The sequence below is a fragment of the Heterodontus francisci genome, chromosome 1, assembly GCF_036365525.1.
Source record: "Heterodontus francisci isolate sHetFra1 chromosome 1, sHetFra1.hap1, whole genome shotgun sequence".
Taxonomy (NCBI): Eukaryota; Metazoa; Chordata; class Chondrichthyes; order Heterodontiformes; family Heterodontidae; genus Heterodontus; species Heterodontus francisci.
In genome coordinates this window covers 59779778-59795034 of record NC_090371.1, presented here as the reverse complement: position 1 = coordinate 59795034, position 15257 = coordinate 59779778, and the positions used below count along the sequence as shown (strand labels likewise).

At 44.1% G+C, this 15257-nt stretch overlaps 1 protein-coding gene across 2 annotated transcripts in view; it reads right to left on the bottom strand.

Moving 5' to 3' along the window:
- Positions 1-15257, bottom strand: part of malt1 (MALT paracaspase 1) — a 121112-nt gene that overhangs the window by 65451 nt on the left and 40404 nt on the right. For both annotated transcript variants that reach the window (XM_068031074.1, XM_068031082.1), the window contains exons 5-6: positions 2625-2803; positions 628-724 (exon numbers count right to left, since the gene is read on the bottom strand). In XM_068031074.1, coding sequence (XP_067887175.1) covers positions 628-724; positions 2625-2803 — 276 coding nt within the window. The remainder of the gene's footprint in view (positions 1-627; positions 725-2624; positions 2804-15257) is intronic.

Sequence of the window (15257 nt, the reverse complement as noted above, 5' to 3'; positions counted from 1 at the left end):
AGAATGTTATTAATTAATTACCATTATTAATTAAATTTAAATTCTACCAGCTACCATGGTGGGATTTGAACCCATTTCCCAAGGACAGTAGCCTGGGTTACTGGTTCAGTGACATTACTACTATTTACCTCTGGCTTTCTTCTCTTTCTTATAATACAAGCTTATGCCAGTTTAGTCCAAAGAATATGTCTATAATGAGATAAGATTTTCTCTCTCACCCCCACTATCCAAACATTGTAGGTTTATACAGTAAAGGTTATAGTAAATGAAGCATCACATTACTATGTATCTTTTTTTTCTTTTGGGCCTCCTTATCTCGAGAGACAATGGATACGCGCCTGGAGGTGGTCAGTGGTTTGTGAAGCAGCGCCTGGAGTGGCTATAAAGGCCAATTCTGGAGTGACAGGCTCTTCCACAGGTGCTGCAGAGAAATTTGTTTGTTGGGGCTGTTGCACAGTTGGCTCTCCCCTTGTGCCTCTGTCTTTTTTCCTGCCAACTACTAAGTATAATGTATAATGTACTATGTATAATGTACTCATATTGATTATATGTATTTGTTATACAATGTCAACTCGCAATCAAGTTTTTGAATAATATTGATGAATCTTAAAAAGAGTAACTCCTTACCTATAAGAACATCTGCTTCCAAACTCCATTGTTCTGCCTTGTCATTGAACACATGGCAACAGTACTGTCCTTGATTGTCCAGATTTATATTACTTATCTATTTTCAAATAAAGGTGTGTTTGGATAAGTTACTTATATGCACACAACATAATGTAATATATTGGGCTCAATTTTTCAAATTCGCACTGCTAGAAAGGATACGTACACAAAAGATAAGCAAACCAGGAAATTGTGCAAGTGTTGTCTATGACAGTGGTTCTTAATCTTTTTGGTTGAAGGGCCCTTTTTCAAATGGATTAGTAATCATGGGCCCGCCCATCTAAATTATAATAATATATAATAATCCCAATACGAAAGTGTTGCAGAAGCTCAGGGAGAGCAGGAGCCCAGAGACAGCAGCTCTGGAAGGTCTCTGCACCACCCCCCCCCCACTCCTCCCCCCATTCCTGCAGAGCTCAGCGGGCACCAGAATGAGAACCACCACCCTATGATTTCCCAAAGTGCATTTCTGCCAAGCAAATCTCCTGTAAGCAGTGTGAATATGGAAAATTGGCTCTAATGCACATTATTTTTTACATATCAAGTATGTAAATAGTATTGTACTCAACTCTTAGAAAGTAGTATATTGAGTTTAGGGAACAGGTCTAAGCATGTATTCTAAGGTTTTATGTCTTTCACAACCTCAGGATTTCCCAAACTGTTTTACAGTCAATGAAGTAGTTTGGAAATGTTGCAATCTAGAGAATGCTGCAGCCAATTTGCACACAGACAGTTCCCACAAAGAGAAATGAGATAAATGACAAGATAATCTGTTTTATTGATATCGGTTGAGAGATAAATATTCATCAGGACACCTGTGAGAACTCCCCTGCTATTCTTTGAATAGTGCCATGTCCACCAGAGAGGGCAGATGAAACATTGATTGAATGTCTCATTCAAAAGATGGCAGCTCCGATTGTGCTGAACTCTCTCAGTACTGCACTGAGGTCTGAGCCTGGAATATGTACTTACTTCTCTGCAGTAGTGCTTGAACCCACGACCTTCTGCATTAGAGGATTCACAAAACATAATGGGGTCTATTTTGACTTTTGGGAGACCTACTGGTGGAACACACTGGCCAGCAGTGAAGAGGCCCCCACAATTTTGAGTCCCTGGCCTCATTTAAACTTGGCAGGTGAGTTGCGGGACGGCAAACAGACTTCCCAACTCTGCCTGACAGATTGAAGCCGGAACAGCTGCAAGCAAGGTTAGGCAAGGTAGGTTAGACTTAGGTATTAGGCAAGTCAGAAGTTATAAAACAGAGAAACAATAGCTATTGATTCAGAGGAGAATATTAGAATGATAGAGAGATACAGCACTGAAACAGGCCCTTCGGCCCACCGAGTCTGTGCCGACCAACAACCACCCATTTATACTAATCCTTATATCCCCACCTTCCCTCAATTCTCCTACCACCTACCTATATTAGGGGCAATTTACAATGGCCAATCAACCTGCAAGTCTTTGGCTGTGGGAGGAAACTGGAGCGCCTGGCGGAAACCCACGTGGTCACAGGAAGAACTTGCAAACTCCACACAGGCAGTACCCAGAACCGAACCCGGGTCACTGGAGCTGTGAGGCTGCAGTGCTAACCACTACGCCATTGTGCCACCCCACTATCCAAAAATTCCAGGATAAATGTTCCAGGATAACTCCCTGGTTTTCTTCAAACAGTGCAGTGGGATCCTCAATATGTCCCTGCACAAATAGGTGGGACCTCGGCATCTTCAAGAATGCAGGTCCTACAGAAATACAACATTGTATCAGGGTAGATTATGTCCTGATGTGAGTTTCAAGCTCATAACACTCTGCTTCAGAGATAGCTATTATTTATCAATCAGAAGAAGTTTTCAGAGAAATACATCCAACGCGGGATGGGAGAAGGACAACTGTACATTTAAACAGGATCTATTTTTCACAGGGTACACTTAAACGGAGCCTTATGCATTGGAAATTACCTTGTAGTGCCTTTCACAGCCATTGCTGACTGGTAGTCCATTTCTCAGCCATTGATAACGTGGCATTGGTATTCCTATTGCAGTACATTCCAATAGAAGTGTGTCTCCTACCATCAGTTTTTGGGCTTGTGGCTGATTTATAATCTGAAGGCTGGTCTCAGTGGTATAGAATCTTCTTCCTGGAACAACAGCAACAAATTATTTTATATAGCATCTTTACCTTAATTAAATGTCCCAAGGTGCTTCACAGGAGCATTATAAGCCAAAGTATGACACCGATGCACAAAAGCAGATATTGGCCAGAATTTTATGTTGGGCGGGAGGCTCCGCCCACCAGCCGAGAAGTCAGGGGTGAGCCCATCACCGCCGGGCCTGGGGAGCCATGCCGGGGGGAGTTGTGCTGTGGGAGCAGTTGGGGCTTTGAGGGCAGCCCTCTGTGGGGCACAGGGTGCCCCATCAGGAGGCCCACCATCCCCCATCAGCCTGCAAGAAGGCTGCCAGCTTTTACTTGGCGGTGTTCTTGGGCCTTTGCCATCTGCCTGCCAAGGGTAAAATACCCACCGCCGGGGGAAGAGGCCCTTAAGTGGCAGTTAATTGATCATCTCCGCTTCCACCATCCTCGTATGCAGCGAGTTCCAGGTCATTATCATTCGCTCCGTAAAAAGATCCTTCCTCACATCCCCTGCATCTTTTGCCCAAAACCTTAAATCTACGTCACCTAGTCCTTGTACGATCAATTAATGGGAATAGTTTTTCTTTGTCTATCTTATCTAAACCTTTCTTAACCTTGTACACCTTTAGCAAATCTCCCCTCAATCTCCTTTGCTCCAAGATCAGCCCCAGCTTCTTCAACTTAACCTTGTAACTAAAATCCCTCATCCCCCTGGCAGATTTTAATGCTGGTAGTCACTTGAATGCCATGGGCCAGCTGCTCACTGGTTTTGGTCAAAGGTGGCAGCTCGCTGTTGGGGTGGGGCACAAAGATTGGACAGCATGGAAGATGCCAGTGGCACCATGAGAAAGCTTCCAGCAGAAAGAAAAGTCCAGGAAAGAGAGATGCTGCCCTTATCCCAGATGATTTTGTGATCTCAGGATTATTTTCATAATTTTGGCCAGTTCCCTTGCCTGCCTGAAGTAGAGGTGCAGAATGTACGTTGTTACAATATGCCTGCTCTAACAAAAACGGGCTATTTTGTTGCCTATATTCATTGTTTTAATTTGTAACTCGCATTGCAAGAAAAAGCATAATCGCGGTTAACTCCCAGGATCATGCAAAGCACTTTTTTCAACCAAGAGTCATCAGTGTAAGCCACAGATTGACTGCCAGGTTTTCTTCAGCATGTGTGTTTCTCATAACCACACAATGACTGTCTGAAGTGTAACTCAGTTAATCAACCTGGAAGGTCACTATTTCAAGACCAAACACCTTCCGTCAATGACAGATTGCCTAAAATATTATTTTTCAGAATTACATTGTCATTTTTTGTGTAAATGTTTGATCTATTTAATGTGAACACAGTCAGGCTACAAGAAATCTCTTTCTTCACCAGACCTTTCCAAGCAAATGAATAATCTGTGAGTAATTGCTGTTCTGAGGTAATTATGAGTGATGCATTTATTTTTTTATTTTGTTTCAGGATAGCTGGGGGATGGTCGCAAACCCTCTGGGCACAGATCAAAAAAACAGGCCCCAGCCTAGGGTAGTGACTTTCACTGACAGATCTTTCTGGGTACTGCCTGTGCGGAGTTTGCAAGTTCTCCCTGTGTCTGCGTGGGTTTCCTCCGGGTGCTCTGGTTTCCTCCCACAGCCAAAAGACCTGCAGGTTGATAGGTAAATTGGCCATTATAAATTGCCCCTAGTATAGGTAGGTGGTAGGGGAATATAGGAACAGGTGGGGATGTGGTAGGAATATGGGATTAGTGTAAGATTAGTAATAAATGGGTGGTTAATGGTCGGCACAGACTCGGTGGGCCAAAGGGCCTGTTTCAGTGCTGTATCTCTAAATCAATAAATCAAATCTTTGAAGAAGAGAATTGGGTCCTGGATTGGGTAGAGTTGTCTTGCAGCGGAGAGTTTGGTGTTGAGAGACTACTGCTTAAAAAAATACTTTGACAGTCCACAGCTAGAGCCATGGTCAATCAACTTCAGTCTCAGAATCAACAGCTAATGACAATTTAAAGTCAGTGCCACCCTGCTGGGGGGAGTTGGGCTAGATTGAGTTTACCTTAACTGACCTTTTGTTTAAAATCTATGTTGAGAAAGGAAGCAACTCACTTTTTATGTATTTGAAGAATGTAGAGAAATGAATATTTCACAGTGTTGGCTACTGTTTATTCACTTCCCTAATGTAAATAAAAGCCTTTGTTGATCTAAAATTTACCTTTGATTTGGCAGAAGTGCAGAACTAGTCCACTCTTTGATCACGTAGTGGCATGTGATACAATCCTATAGCTCATGGTCGTTATTCTTTACAATAAAAATCAGCCGAAACAACGTAATCTAACCAACTCTGCTTGGAATGTTTCTATATCAGTTGTCAGGATGAGTTCAGTTTATTTTCAATTCAAATCTCCTTGGGATGCTTTATCTGAGTCTGTGTCCCTTGTACTTCAATCATACATTGCCTTTAATGTAATAAAATTCCCCAAAGTGAAGATGAACCTCTGAGCAGCAGCAGAAGAGAACTGAGAAGCAAAATGTATGGCAAAAAATGTTGGTTTTGAAGAAGATGTTGAAGGAAGACAGAGAGGTAGCAAGGCAGCAGGGTTTGGGGAGAATGTTCCAAGAGTATAGTGATCAGATTGCCGAACGGTAAGTCTATTCACAAGGTCGCAAGATAATCGCTGTGTATAGGTGCCCTCCTAGAGTAGCAAATTAGCTGCACAATGTGAGCTCACCTTCCAACAAATGATTTTGCTTCCCAAACAAGTGTTTGGGAGATCAGTGATGCTAGTTTCCTTAGGTAGGACTGGAGCTTGGACCAGCAAAAAGAAAAGCATGAATGAGAAACAATGGGGAACAACGGTGACTTAACCTAGCCATCAAGACTGACTGAATTGGGTGCGATGCAGGTTTAACATTTCGCCTGATTTTGGGGGAGGGTGTAAAATGGGTATTCCACCAGTCCTGTGGGTTTCTCACCTAGTACGTTAGGTTAACATTACTCCCAATGAACTGGCATGGGGAGAGGAGACCTCTGTGAAAGCAACAGAAGGGGATAGTGACCGCTGAGATAGTTTCTGTGGAGGTGATGGTCTGTTTGTTCGATGACTATGGATAAACTCAAAAGTCACCTATTTTTTGTAAAATTATTAAAAATTAAAAACAAACTTTCATTGCAAAAATAGTATTCTAAAATTAACCAGAATGCATATTTTTAATATTTTCTAGGGAAACCAATCTCCAAAGCACCCATGGAATCTACAAACCAGAGAAACAACATTTGGAAAGAGTGTGTATAATCCCAGATTTACTACTCTTCTTGACTAAAGAAAAAGAATTTTTGGCAAAAATTCCGGTGTAGATCAGGTGACCGCTATACTGGATACCTCCATTCTATGCACCGGTGTGACCCTAACCTCGCCTCTTTAGCTCCTCCTCCCATTCCCACTCTGAGCTCTCCAATTTTGCCCTACTTTCCCATCCTGAGTGGTGTGAAACAGGGCTGTGTTTTCGCACCTACACTGTTTGGGAGCTTCTCCTCACTGCTGCTCTCTCACGTGGTTAAGTCTTCAGGAGAATGAATTTTCCTCCACACAAGATCAGATGGCAAATTGTTCAACCTTGCCCGCCTTACAGCGAAGAGCAAAGTACGGAAGGTCCTCATCAGGGAACTCCTCTTTGCTGATGATGCTGCATTAACATCCCACACGGAAGAATGTCTGCAGAGACTCAGCGACAGGCTTGCGGCTGCCTGCAACAAATTTGGCCTAACTATCAGTTTCAAGAAAACGAACATCATGGGACAGGAATGCTCCATCCATCAGTATCGGCGACCAAGCTCTGGAAATGGTTCAAGAGTTCACCTACCTAGGCTCAACCATCACCAGTAATCTGTCTCTCAATGCAGAAATCAACAAGCACATGGGAAAGGCATCTGTTGCTATGTCCAGACTGGCCAAGAGGGTGTGGGAAAATGGCGCACTGACACAGAACACCAAAGTCCGAGTGTTTCAAGCCTGTGTCCTCAGTACCTTGCTCTATGGCAGTGAGGCCTGGACAATGTATGTCAGCCAAGAGCGACATCGCAACGCATTCCATCTTTGTTGCCTCCAGAGAATCCTTGGCATCAGGTGGCAGGACCGTATCTCCAACACAGAAGTCCTCGAAGCAGCCAACATCCCCAGCATGTAGGCCTACTTAGCCGGCGATGCTTGAGATGACTTGGCCATGTGAGCCGCACGGAAGATGGCAGGATCCTCAAGGACGTACTGTACAGCGAGCTCGTCACCGGTATCAGACCCACCGGCCGTCCATGTCTCCGCTTTAAAGACATTTGCAAACGCGACATGAAGTCCTACGACATTGACCACAAGTCGTGGGAGCCAGTTGCCAGTGATCGCCAGAGCTGGCGGACAGCTATAAAGGCGGAACTGAAGAGAGGGAAGCCGAAGAGGCTCAGCAGTTGGCGGGAAAAGAGACAGAAGTGTAAGGAGGGAGCCAAATGTGTAACAGCCCCGACAACCGACTTCTTCTGCAGCACCTGTGGAAGAGTCTGTCACTCTAGAATTGGCCTTTATAGCCACTCCAGGCGCTGCTCCACAAACCACTGACCATCTCCAGACGCTTACCCATTGTCTCTCAAGACAAGGAGGCCAAAAAGGAAAAAAGGACTGTTCCAGCCAGGCTTAACACAAAGCTTCAGGAATAGCATCTCATCCTTCTGCTGGGCTCTCTGCAGCCATTTTGCAATGCGTGGGTAGGTTTTCCGCCCAACCTTCTCACCCCTAAGCCAAGAAAGCATTCCTGAAGTGTTCCTGGGCTGCCCTGAGAATGTTTCCATTGAGTTCCTTCACCAAACTCAGTGGAACTGTTATGATTATGAAACATTTAAAAGTGAAAAGTAATCAATCTGAATGAAGTGCCAGAATCGTTCCCTTCAAAAGAGCCAAAAACCTCTTGTGAAATTTTTTTTTCAGCACAGAATGGTCTCAGGCACTTCAAGCAGGGCAGTTTTGGGCTGTTCCAACTTTCAAAGGCCGATTATGGCAGGTGTTACTGAAGTTCCATTGCTGGTGCCAGCAGCCTGCCCCAACTATGCCAATTGTCCTATTTCCACAATTTGGAATGATATCAGCAACTTTGGTCTTAGGTACTGATCCACCTCACATTAACTGCGGAGTGAAGCCATTGTAGATTTTCTTCCAAAGACTTCAATAACTTAAACCTTAGACTTCAGCCATTTCAGATCTTCAGTATATTCTCCATTCTCTTTATCGCATGAGGTGTTTCTAATGTAGGGTGGCTATGTCAATATTCGGGGAAATCGTAGACAGGTTGAAACTTGGATTAGAGATCTTTCATCAGAACATAGCCCTGGATGTTCAATGGGGGGAGGGGGGTTTGGGGAAGGATGGGTTGACACATTATGTTGCCCATTTTCTTTTTCAGATCCACTATTTTTTGTTAGCACTTTCTATTTCAAGTTTTGATCTGCTGCAGTTGCAGCTTTTCTTTATGTTCCTCAATTTTCTCCATTTTTTTGTGTGAGCTTCTCCTATGACCTTTCATCCTCCTAACTACTTGCATTCTCTTTTGCCCTGGTTAGGTCTGTCCATCACCTCACTGAAGATCTTTTATATCATCTATCAGTTTACAATGAAAAATTTTCAGGTCATTCAACCAATAACTCCATCCCTAACTTTTTCCAGCTCTGACAAAAGGTCGTCAACCTGAAACGTTAACTTGTTTCTCTCTCCACAGATACTGCCTGCCCTGAGTATTTCCAGCATTTTCTGTGTCTAATTCCATCTCTGTAATTGGCCTCCCTGTTGACTGGCTCCTCTTTTCCCTGCAGTATTTTCTGTGTTATTTTTCTAACCTTACTAAAATGACTACTCCTCTTTTCGTCTTCGATTTTGATGAAAGGTGCACACGTGAAACTGCATGACTTTTGTCTTTGCACATTCTGACTGGCCTGTGTATTTACAGAATTCAGCATTTCATAGTCTTCTTCTATTTGATTTTTTTTTTAGGAGCTGGAAAATGCTATTACGCCCAATCAAGGTTAGCGTTTTTGAGGGATTGTTCAGATTTTCCCAGCACACCCTACAATTTGCTCACTCTCCAGGAATGCATAAAAGTCTCTTGTACCCTGTTTATATCATCGCCTTCTGTGATCTTTCCTGGTAATTTATCACACAACTCAACTCCATTACCCTTGAGGTATTAAGGTTTTTCTCAGCTTCCCTTAAGCACATAAGTAGGAGGAGCAGGAGTAGGCCAGATGGCCCCTCAAGCCTGCTCATTCTAACTTATTAATTTTTAACTTGGCATCCCCTTGCCATTTGAACTCTTCACCAGAATGAACAATTTGTTTCCTTGGTGATTTCTCGTTAATGTTAGAGTTTTAATTAGATTGTTGACTTTTATGTCAATGGGAGAAATTTAGAGAATTGGTCTGTTGTATTCATCATCACAGTGAAGAAGTTTCTTATTCAACATGTGTTTTACAGGGAAGTATATGCAGCACACACTGTTCCCAAACAATATTCTTAATCCTTATCTCAGTTTCTGTCACCATTACTCAAGCAACTGACATTCAAAGCTATCGCCACACAGAGATTTCTCCTTTGCTTAATTGTATTAGTCATACTCACAATACCATTTCCTGTATTTAATGGAAAAAATGAGGAATCATAAGTTGCATTTCTAGTGAATCTACTGTTCTTTGTAGCTTTGCACCGTATCCAAATATAACATATCCTTTTCTTTCTGCCATCTGTGAAGTTCCCCCTTTGGCCAGAATTTTACCTGTTCAAAACAGACGGTGATGGAGATGGGGGGTACAGGGGGACGTAAAATAACGCAAGATAATGTTGAGTCAGGCCCCTGATGTCATGACACTGGAATGCGATTTTATCAAGGGCAGACGGCAAGCCGAGTGGGGACTCTGCTCGCCATCTGCAAATGAGCAATTAAAGGCCAATTAAGATAGTCAAGGAGGCAATTGACACCAATTTTACATGCCCCTCAGAATTTTATGAGCCATGCACAGGCCACACGGGGGATCGGAGCTTTGACAGCATTTAAAGGGTGGCAACAGGGCAGCAGCCATACCATTAACACACTTTTTGTCTTTGCCTTTGCCCCATTACCTCCTTGTCAGTTATTCTCTGTGACCCTCTGTCCTATTAACATCTTCCCATTTGTTCTCTTTTGCCCTACCCCCACTTTATTTTCTTAAAACCTATTACATTTCTAACCTTTGCCAGTTCTGATGAAAGGTCACTGGTCTGAAATGTTAACTTTACTTCTCTCTCCACAGATGCTGCCAGACCTGCTATTTCCAGCACTTTTATGTTTTTATTTTATATTAGGGTAAACATTTGTGTTGGCTTGAGGTCTCTTTGAGCAGTAAGTCCTCCTAGCAGGGGGCTCATTGGAGAGCGGCCTAATTGGAGGGGAGGGTGATGGTGGGGGAAAGGACTTGGTGGCGTTTCTGCAACAATGGGAAGGGTCATCCCCTTAAAGCAGCATTGCCCAGGTGGCATGAGGGTTTGCATTTAGGCATTAGGTACTGGCAGCACTTTAAACATGTCGCCAGCACCTTCTTCCAGGTCACGGGACGAGTCGGCTAACGCCTTACCTCCCAACCCCCCCTCCTCCCAGTTGTGGATTTGTGAGCGACCCCGCCTGCCAGCCGCTAATGGACCGGCCAGCACATGATCGTAAGGGGATCGGAGGTCGGAGCGGGAGAGTCTTTTCCACCCGCTTCCACATCCACCTCCACCTCCATGACCCAGCCGCAGATGGTTAAATTCAGGCCTATGTAACTATAGAAAGTGGCACCTCCTAAAAACTCACCCTGATATTAATCTATCTGTGTAACTATCATATGTGCATTCCTATAAAGTCACAAAATAATCTGCAGTTAATAGTTTGAGAGGTACTGCAGCTTCTATTTGTGACTTTCTTTGCAGGCCTCCTGCTGATTACCACCTACTGTGCACCCTCCCCCCCCCCACCCTCATCCCTTGGCTGATGAATCAGTGTTTCTCCATGTTGAACACCAATTAGAAGAAGCACTGAGGGTAAGGGTATAAAATGTACTCTGGGTGGGGGACGTCAATGTCCATCACCAAGAGTGGCTCAGTAGCACCACTACTGACCGAGCTGGCTGAATCCTAAAGGACATAGCTGCTAGACTGGGTCTGCAGCAGGTGGTGAAGGAATGACCAAGAGGGAAAAGCCTACTTGACCTTGTCCTCACCAACCTACCTGTCACAGATGCATCTGTCCATGACCATATCGGTAGGAGTGACCACTGAACAGTCCTTGTGGAGACAAAGTCCCGACTTCACATTGACGATGCCCACCCTTGCTGTTGTTTGGCACTACCAAGGTGCTAAAAGGGATAGATTTCAAACAGATCTAGCAACTCAAAACTGGGCATCCATGAGGCGCTGTGGGCCATCAGCAGCAGCAGAACTGTATTCAACCACAATCTACTATTACCATCAAGTCCGGGGACCAACCCTGGTTCAATGAAGAGTGCAGGAGAGCATCAGGCATCGCTCAAAATGAGGTGTCAGCCTGGTGAAGCTACAACCCAGGACTACTTGTATGCCAAACAGTAGAAGCAGAATGTGATAGACAGGGCTAAGCGATCCCACAACCAATGGATCAGTTCTAAGCTCTGCAATCCTGCCACATCCAGTTGTGAATGGTGGTGGCCAATTAAACAACTATAAAGGGGGAAAGCCTGACGTCAGGGCTTGAGATGACAGGAGCTGGTCATTGAGGTTGATATTAAAGTTAATGGCCTTGGTAAGGAAGTTACTGGCAGGTCCTGCAGTAGATTTTCACAACTGAACGGGGCTACAGACCTTTCATGTCTCCCTTCCATTTTCTTCAGAAGTAGCTCCTCCAAGTCATCGCAGCACAAATCTCTGTGCAGCCACTGCGAAGGCCTGACCCGTCATCCCACCCACCATTCCTAATTGAATGGCGATCTCATAGGCGGGTTTCTAATTAGACTCATGTGTCTGGGTTCCCAACCCAAAAATCTCTCCAACGTTTGTGCAAAAACTAAGGCTACATGATTCTGCCCATTATGTCCAATTCTGGGTGCCACACTTTGGAAAGGACATGAAGGCCTTGGAGAGAGTACAGAAGAAATTTACTGGATTGGTTCCAGGGATGAAGGATTCCAGTTATGTAGATAAACTGGAGAAGCTGGGGGCTTGTTCTCCTTAGAGCAGAGAAGGCTAAGAGGAGGTGATAGATAGAGGTGTTTAAAATCATGAGGGGTTCAGATAGAGTAAATAAAGAGAAACTGTTTCAACGGCTGAAGGGCTGATAACCAGAGGGCACAAGATTGGCAAAACAAATGCTGAAGAGAAAGCAAGGTGTGGTTAGGGTTTGGAATGCACTACTGATAGAGCAGTGGATACAGATTCAGTAATAACCTTCAAAAGAGAATTGGATAAATACTTGAATGAGAAAAAATTGCAGGGAGATGCTGAAAGAGCAACTGAGTGGGATTAATTAGATTGGTCTTTGAAAGAGCCAGCACAGATTCAATGGCCCCAATGGCCTCCTTCTGTGCTATACTATTCCATGATTCTATGGTAAGAACATAGGATTAGGAGAAAACATCTGTGTACGCTTGCGCATGCATACATGCGTAAGAATATAGAATTTGTAATGTGTGAGCGCCAATGAAAGCACAGGGTTCCAAAAGTGAGAATGTGAACAAGGGTTCAGGATTGATTCTGTGTGTGTCTGTGTGAGTGCGCATGTTCACACAGGGTTAGGAATGTGTTTACAAGAATATTGCCAGGGCTTGAAAGCTGCAGCTTTGAGGGAAGATTGGATAGGCTAAGGTTGTTTTCCTTAGTACAGAGGAGGCTGAGGGGTACAAAATTATGAGAGGCCTAGATAGAGTACGCAAGAACACAAGAAATAGGAGCAGAAGTAGACCATATGGCCCATCGAGCCTGCTGTACCATTCAATACGACCACGGCTGATCCATTTTCCTGCCCGCTCCCCATATCCCTTGATTCCCCGTGGAACCAAAAATCTATCTATCCCAGCCTTAAATGTATTCAATGATGGAGCATCCACAACCCTCTGGGGTAGAGAATTCCAAAGATTCACAACCCTTTGAGTGAAGTAATTTCTCCTCATCTCAGTCCTGAATGATTGGGCCCTTATCCTGAGACTGCGTCCCCGTGTTTTAGAATCCCTGACCAGTGGGAACAATCTCTCAGCTTCTACCCTCTCAAGCCCTTTCAGAATCTTGTCGCAATTAGATCACCTCTCATTCTTCTAAACTCCAGAGAATACAGGCCCAATTTACTCAGCCTCTCATCATAGGACAACCCTCGCATCCCAGGGACCAATTTAGTAAATCTTCGCTGCACTGCCTCCAGTGCAAGTATATCCTTTCTTAAATGTGGAGATCAAAACTGCACACAGTATTCCAGGTGCAGTCTCACCAAAGTCCTGTATAATTTTAGTAAGACTTCTCTAATCCTGTACTCCAATCCCCTTGCAACGTAGGCCAACATGCCATTTGCCTTCCTAATAGCCTGCTGCACCTGCATGTTAACTTTGTGCGTCCCTTCATCAACGCTTACCAGTTTCACACCTTTTAAAAAATATTCTGCTTTTCTATTTTTATGACCAAAGTGAACAACTTCACACTTCCCTACATGATACACCATTTGCCATCTTATTGCCCACTCACTTAACCTGTCTATATCTCTTTGCAGCTTCTCAATGTCCTCCCTGCAGCTTACCTTTCCACCGAGCTTTGTATCATCAGCAAACTTAGATACATTTGTCTCTGTCTCTTCATCCAAGTCATTAATATAGAGTGTAAATAGCTGAGGCTCCAACATTGATCTTTGCAGCACCCCATTATTCACTGCTTGCCAACTTGAAAATACCCCATTTATGCCCACTCTACTTCCTGTCTGTTAACCAATTCTCTCTCCACGTTAATATATTACCTCCAACACCATGAGCCCTTATCTTTATTAATCTTTTATGTGGCACCTTATCGAATGCCTTTTGGAAATGAGTAGTCAGGAAGGACCTGTTTCCCCTAGCGGGGAGCTCAATTACCAGGGGGCACCGATTTAAGGTGATTGGTAGCAGAATTAGAGGGGACATGAGGAAAATCGTATTCACCCAGAGGGTGGTGGGTGTCTGGATTCACTGCCCGGAACGGTGGTGGAAGCAGAAACCCTCAACTCATTTAAAAGCTATCTGGACCTGCACCTGAAGTGATGTAACCTGCAAGGCTATGGACCAGGTGCTGGAAGGTGGATTAAACTGGTCAGCTAGTTTTTTTCAGTTCTTTTAGTTTAGTTTAGAGATACAGCACTGAAACAGGCCCTTCGGCCCACCGAGTCTGTGCCGACCATCAACCACCCATTTATACTAATCCTACACTGATCCCATACTCCTACCACATCCCCACCTGTCCCTATATTTCCCTACCACCTACCTATACTAGGGGCAATATATAATGGCCAATTAACCTATCAACCTGCAAGTCTTTGGCATGTGGGAGGAACCCGGAGCACCCGGAGGAAACCCACGCAGACACAGGGAGAACTTGCAAACTCCACACAGACAGTATCCAGAATTGAACCGGGGTCGCTGGAGCTGTGAGGCTGCGGTGCTAACCACTGCGCCACTGTGCAGAAATGATGGGCTGAATGGCCTCTTTCTGTGCCGTAACTTTTCTATGGTTCTGTGGTGTTTGTGACCAAGTGAATGGATTTAGAACAGAATGAGTGAAATGGTGACTAGTAACCAAACCACTAATTTCACACCCCAAAAGAAAGTCCACACCCTAAGTCACTAACTCCATCCCCCACACTGGCTACTGTCATAGTCTGAAGCACACGATATACAATCTTGGCATTCTGTTTGACCCTGAGCTGAGCTTCAGACTTCTCATCCTCTCCACCATAAAACTGTCTACTTGCGCACCCACAACATTAGCCAACTCAGCCCCTGTCTCAACCCATTGACTGCTGAAATCCTCATCCACGCCTTTTTCACTTCCAATGCTTTCCTACCAGCTTTATGCAATTTCCTTCCTAAACCCCTCCACCATTCAAGCTGCAGAACTGAATGCTGAGAGAAATATTGCGAGTGTTTAATTAAACATTGAAACAGGTCCTTTTAACCCTGTACAACTCATGACTGAAGATACATTTAGTACACTGTGCTGTTTTGGGCATTGTATTTTCAAAAGGGCATTGCTGTGTTGGGGTGGGAAGTGGGGGTCAGGGGGAAGGAGGGGGAAACAGAACTGATTTTTTTTTAAAAAGGCAATAGTGAGGGAACATGAGCACATATTAAAATTGTTTAAAGCTACTAATATGCATAGAGAATATTGATTAAAGCAAATTATTTAACTTCAGCCGTAAATTTAGAAGATAAGTAGAAA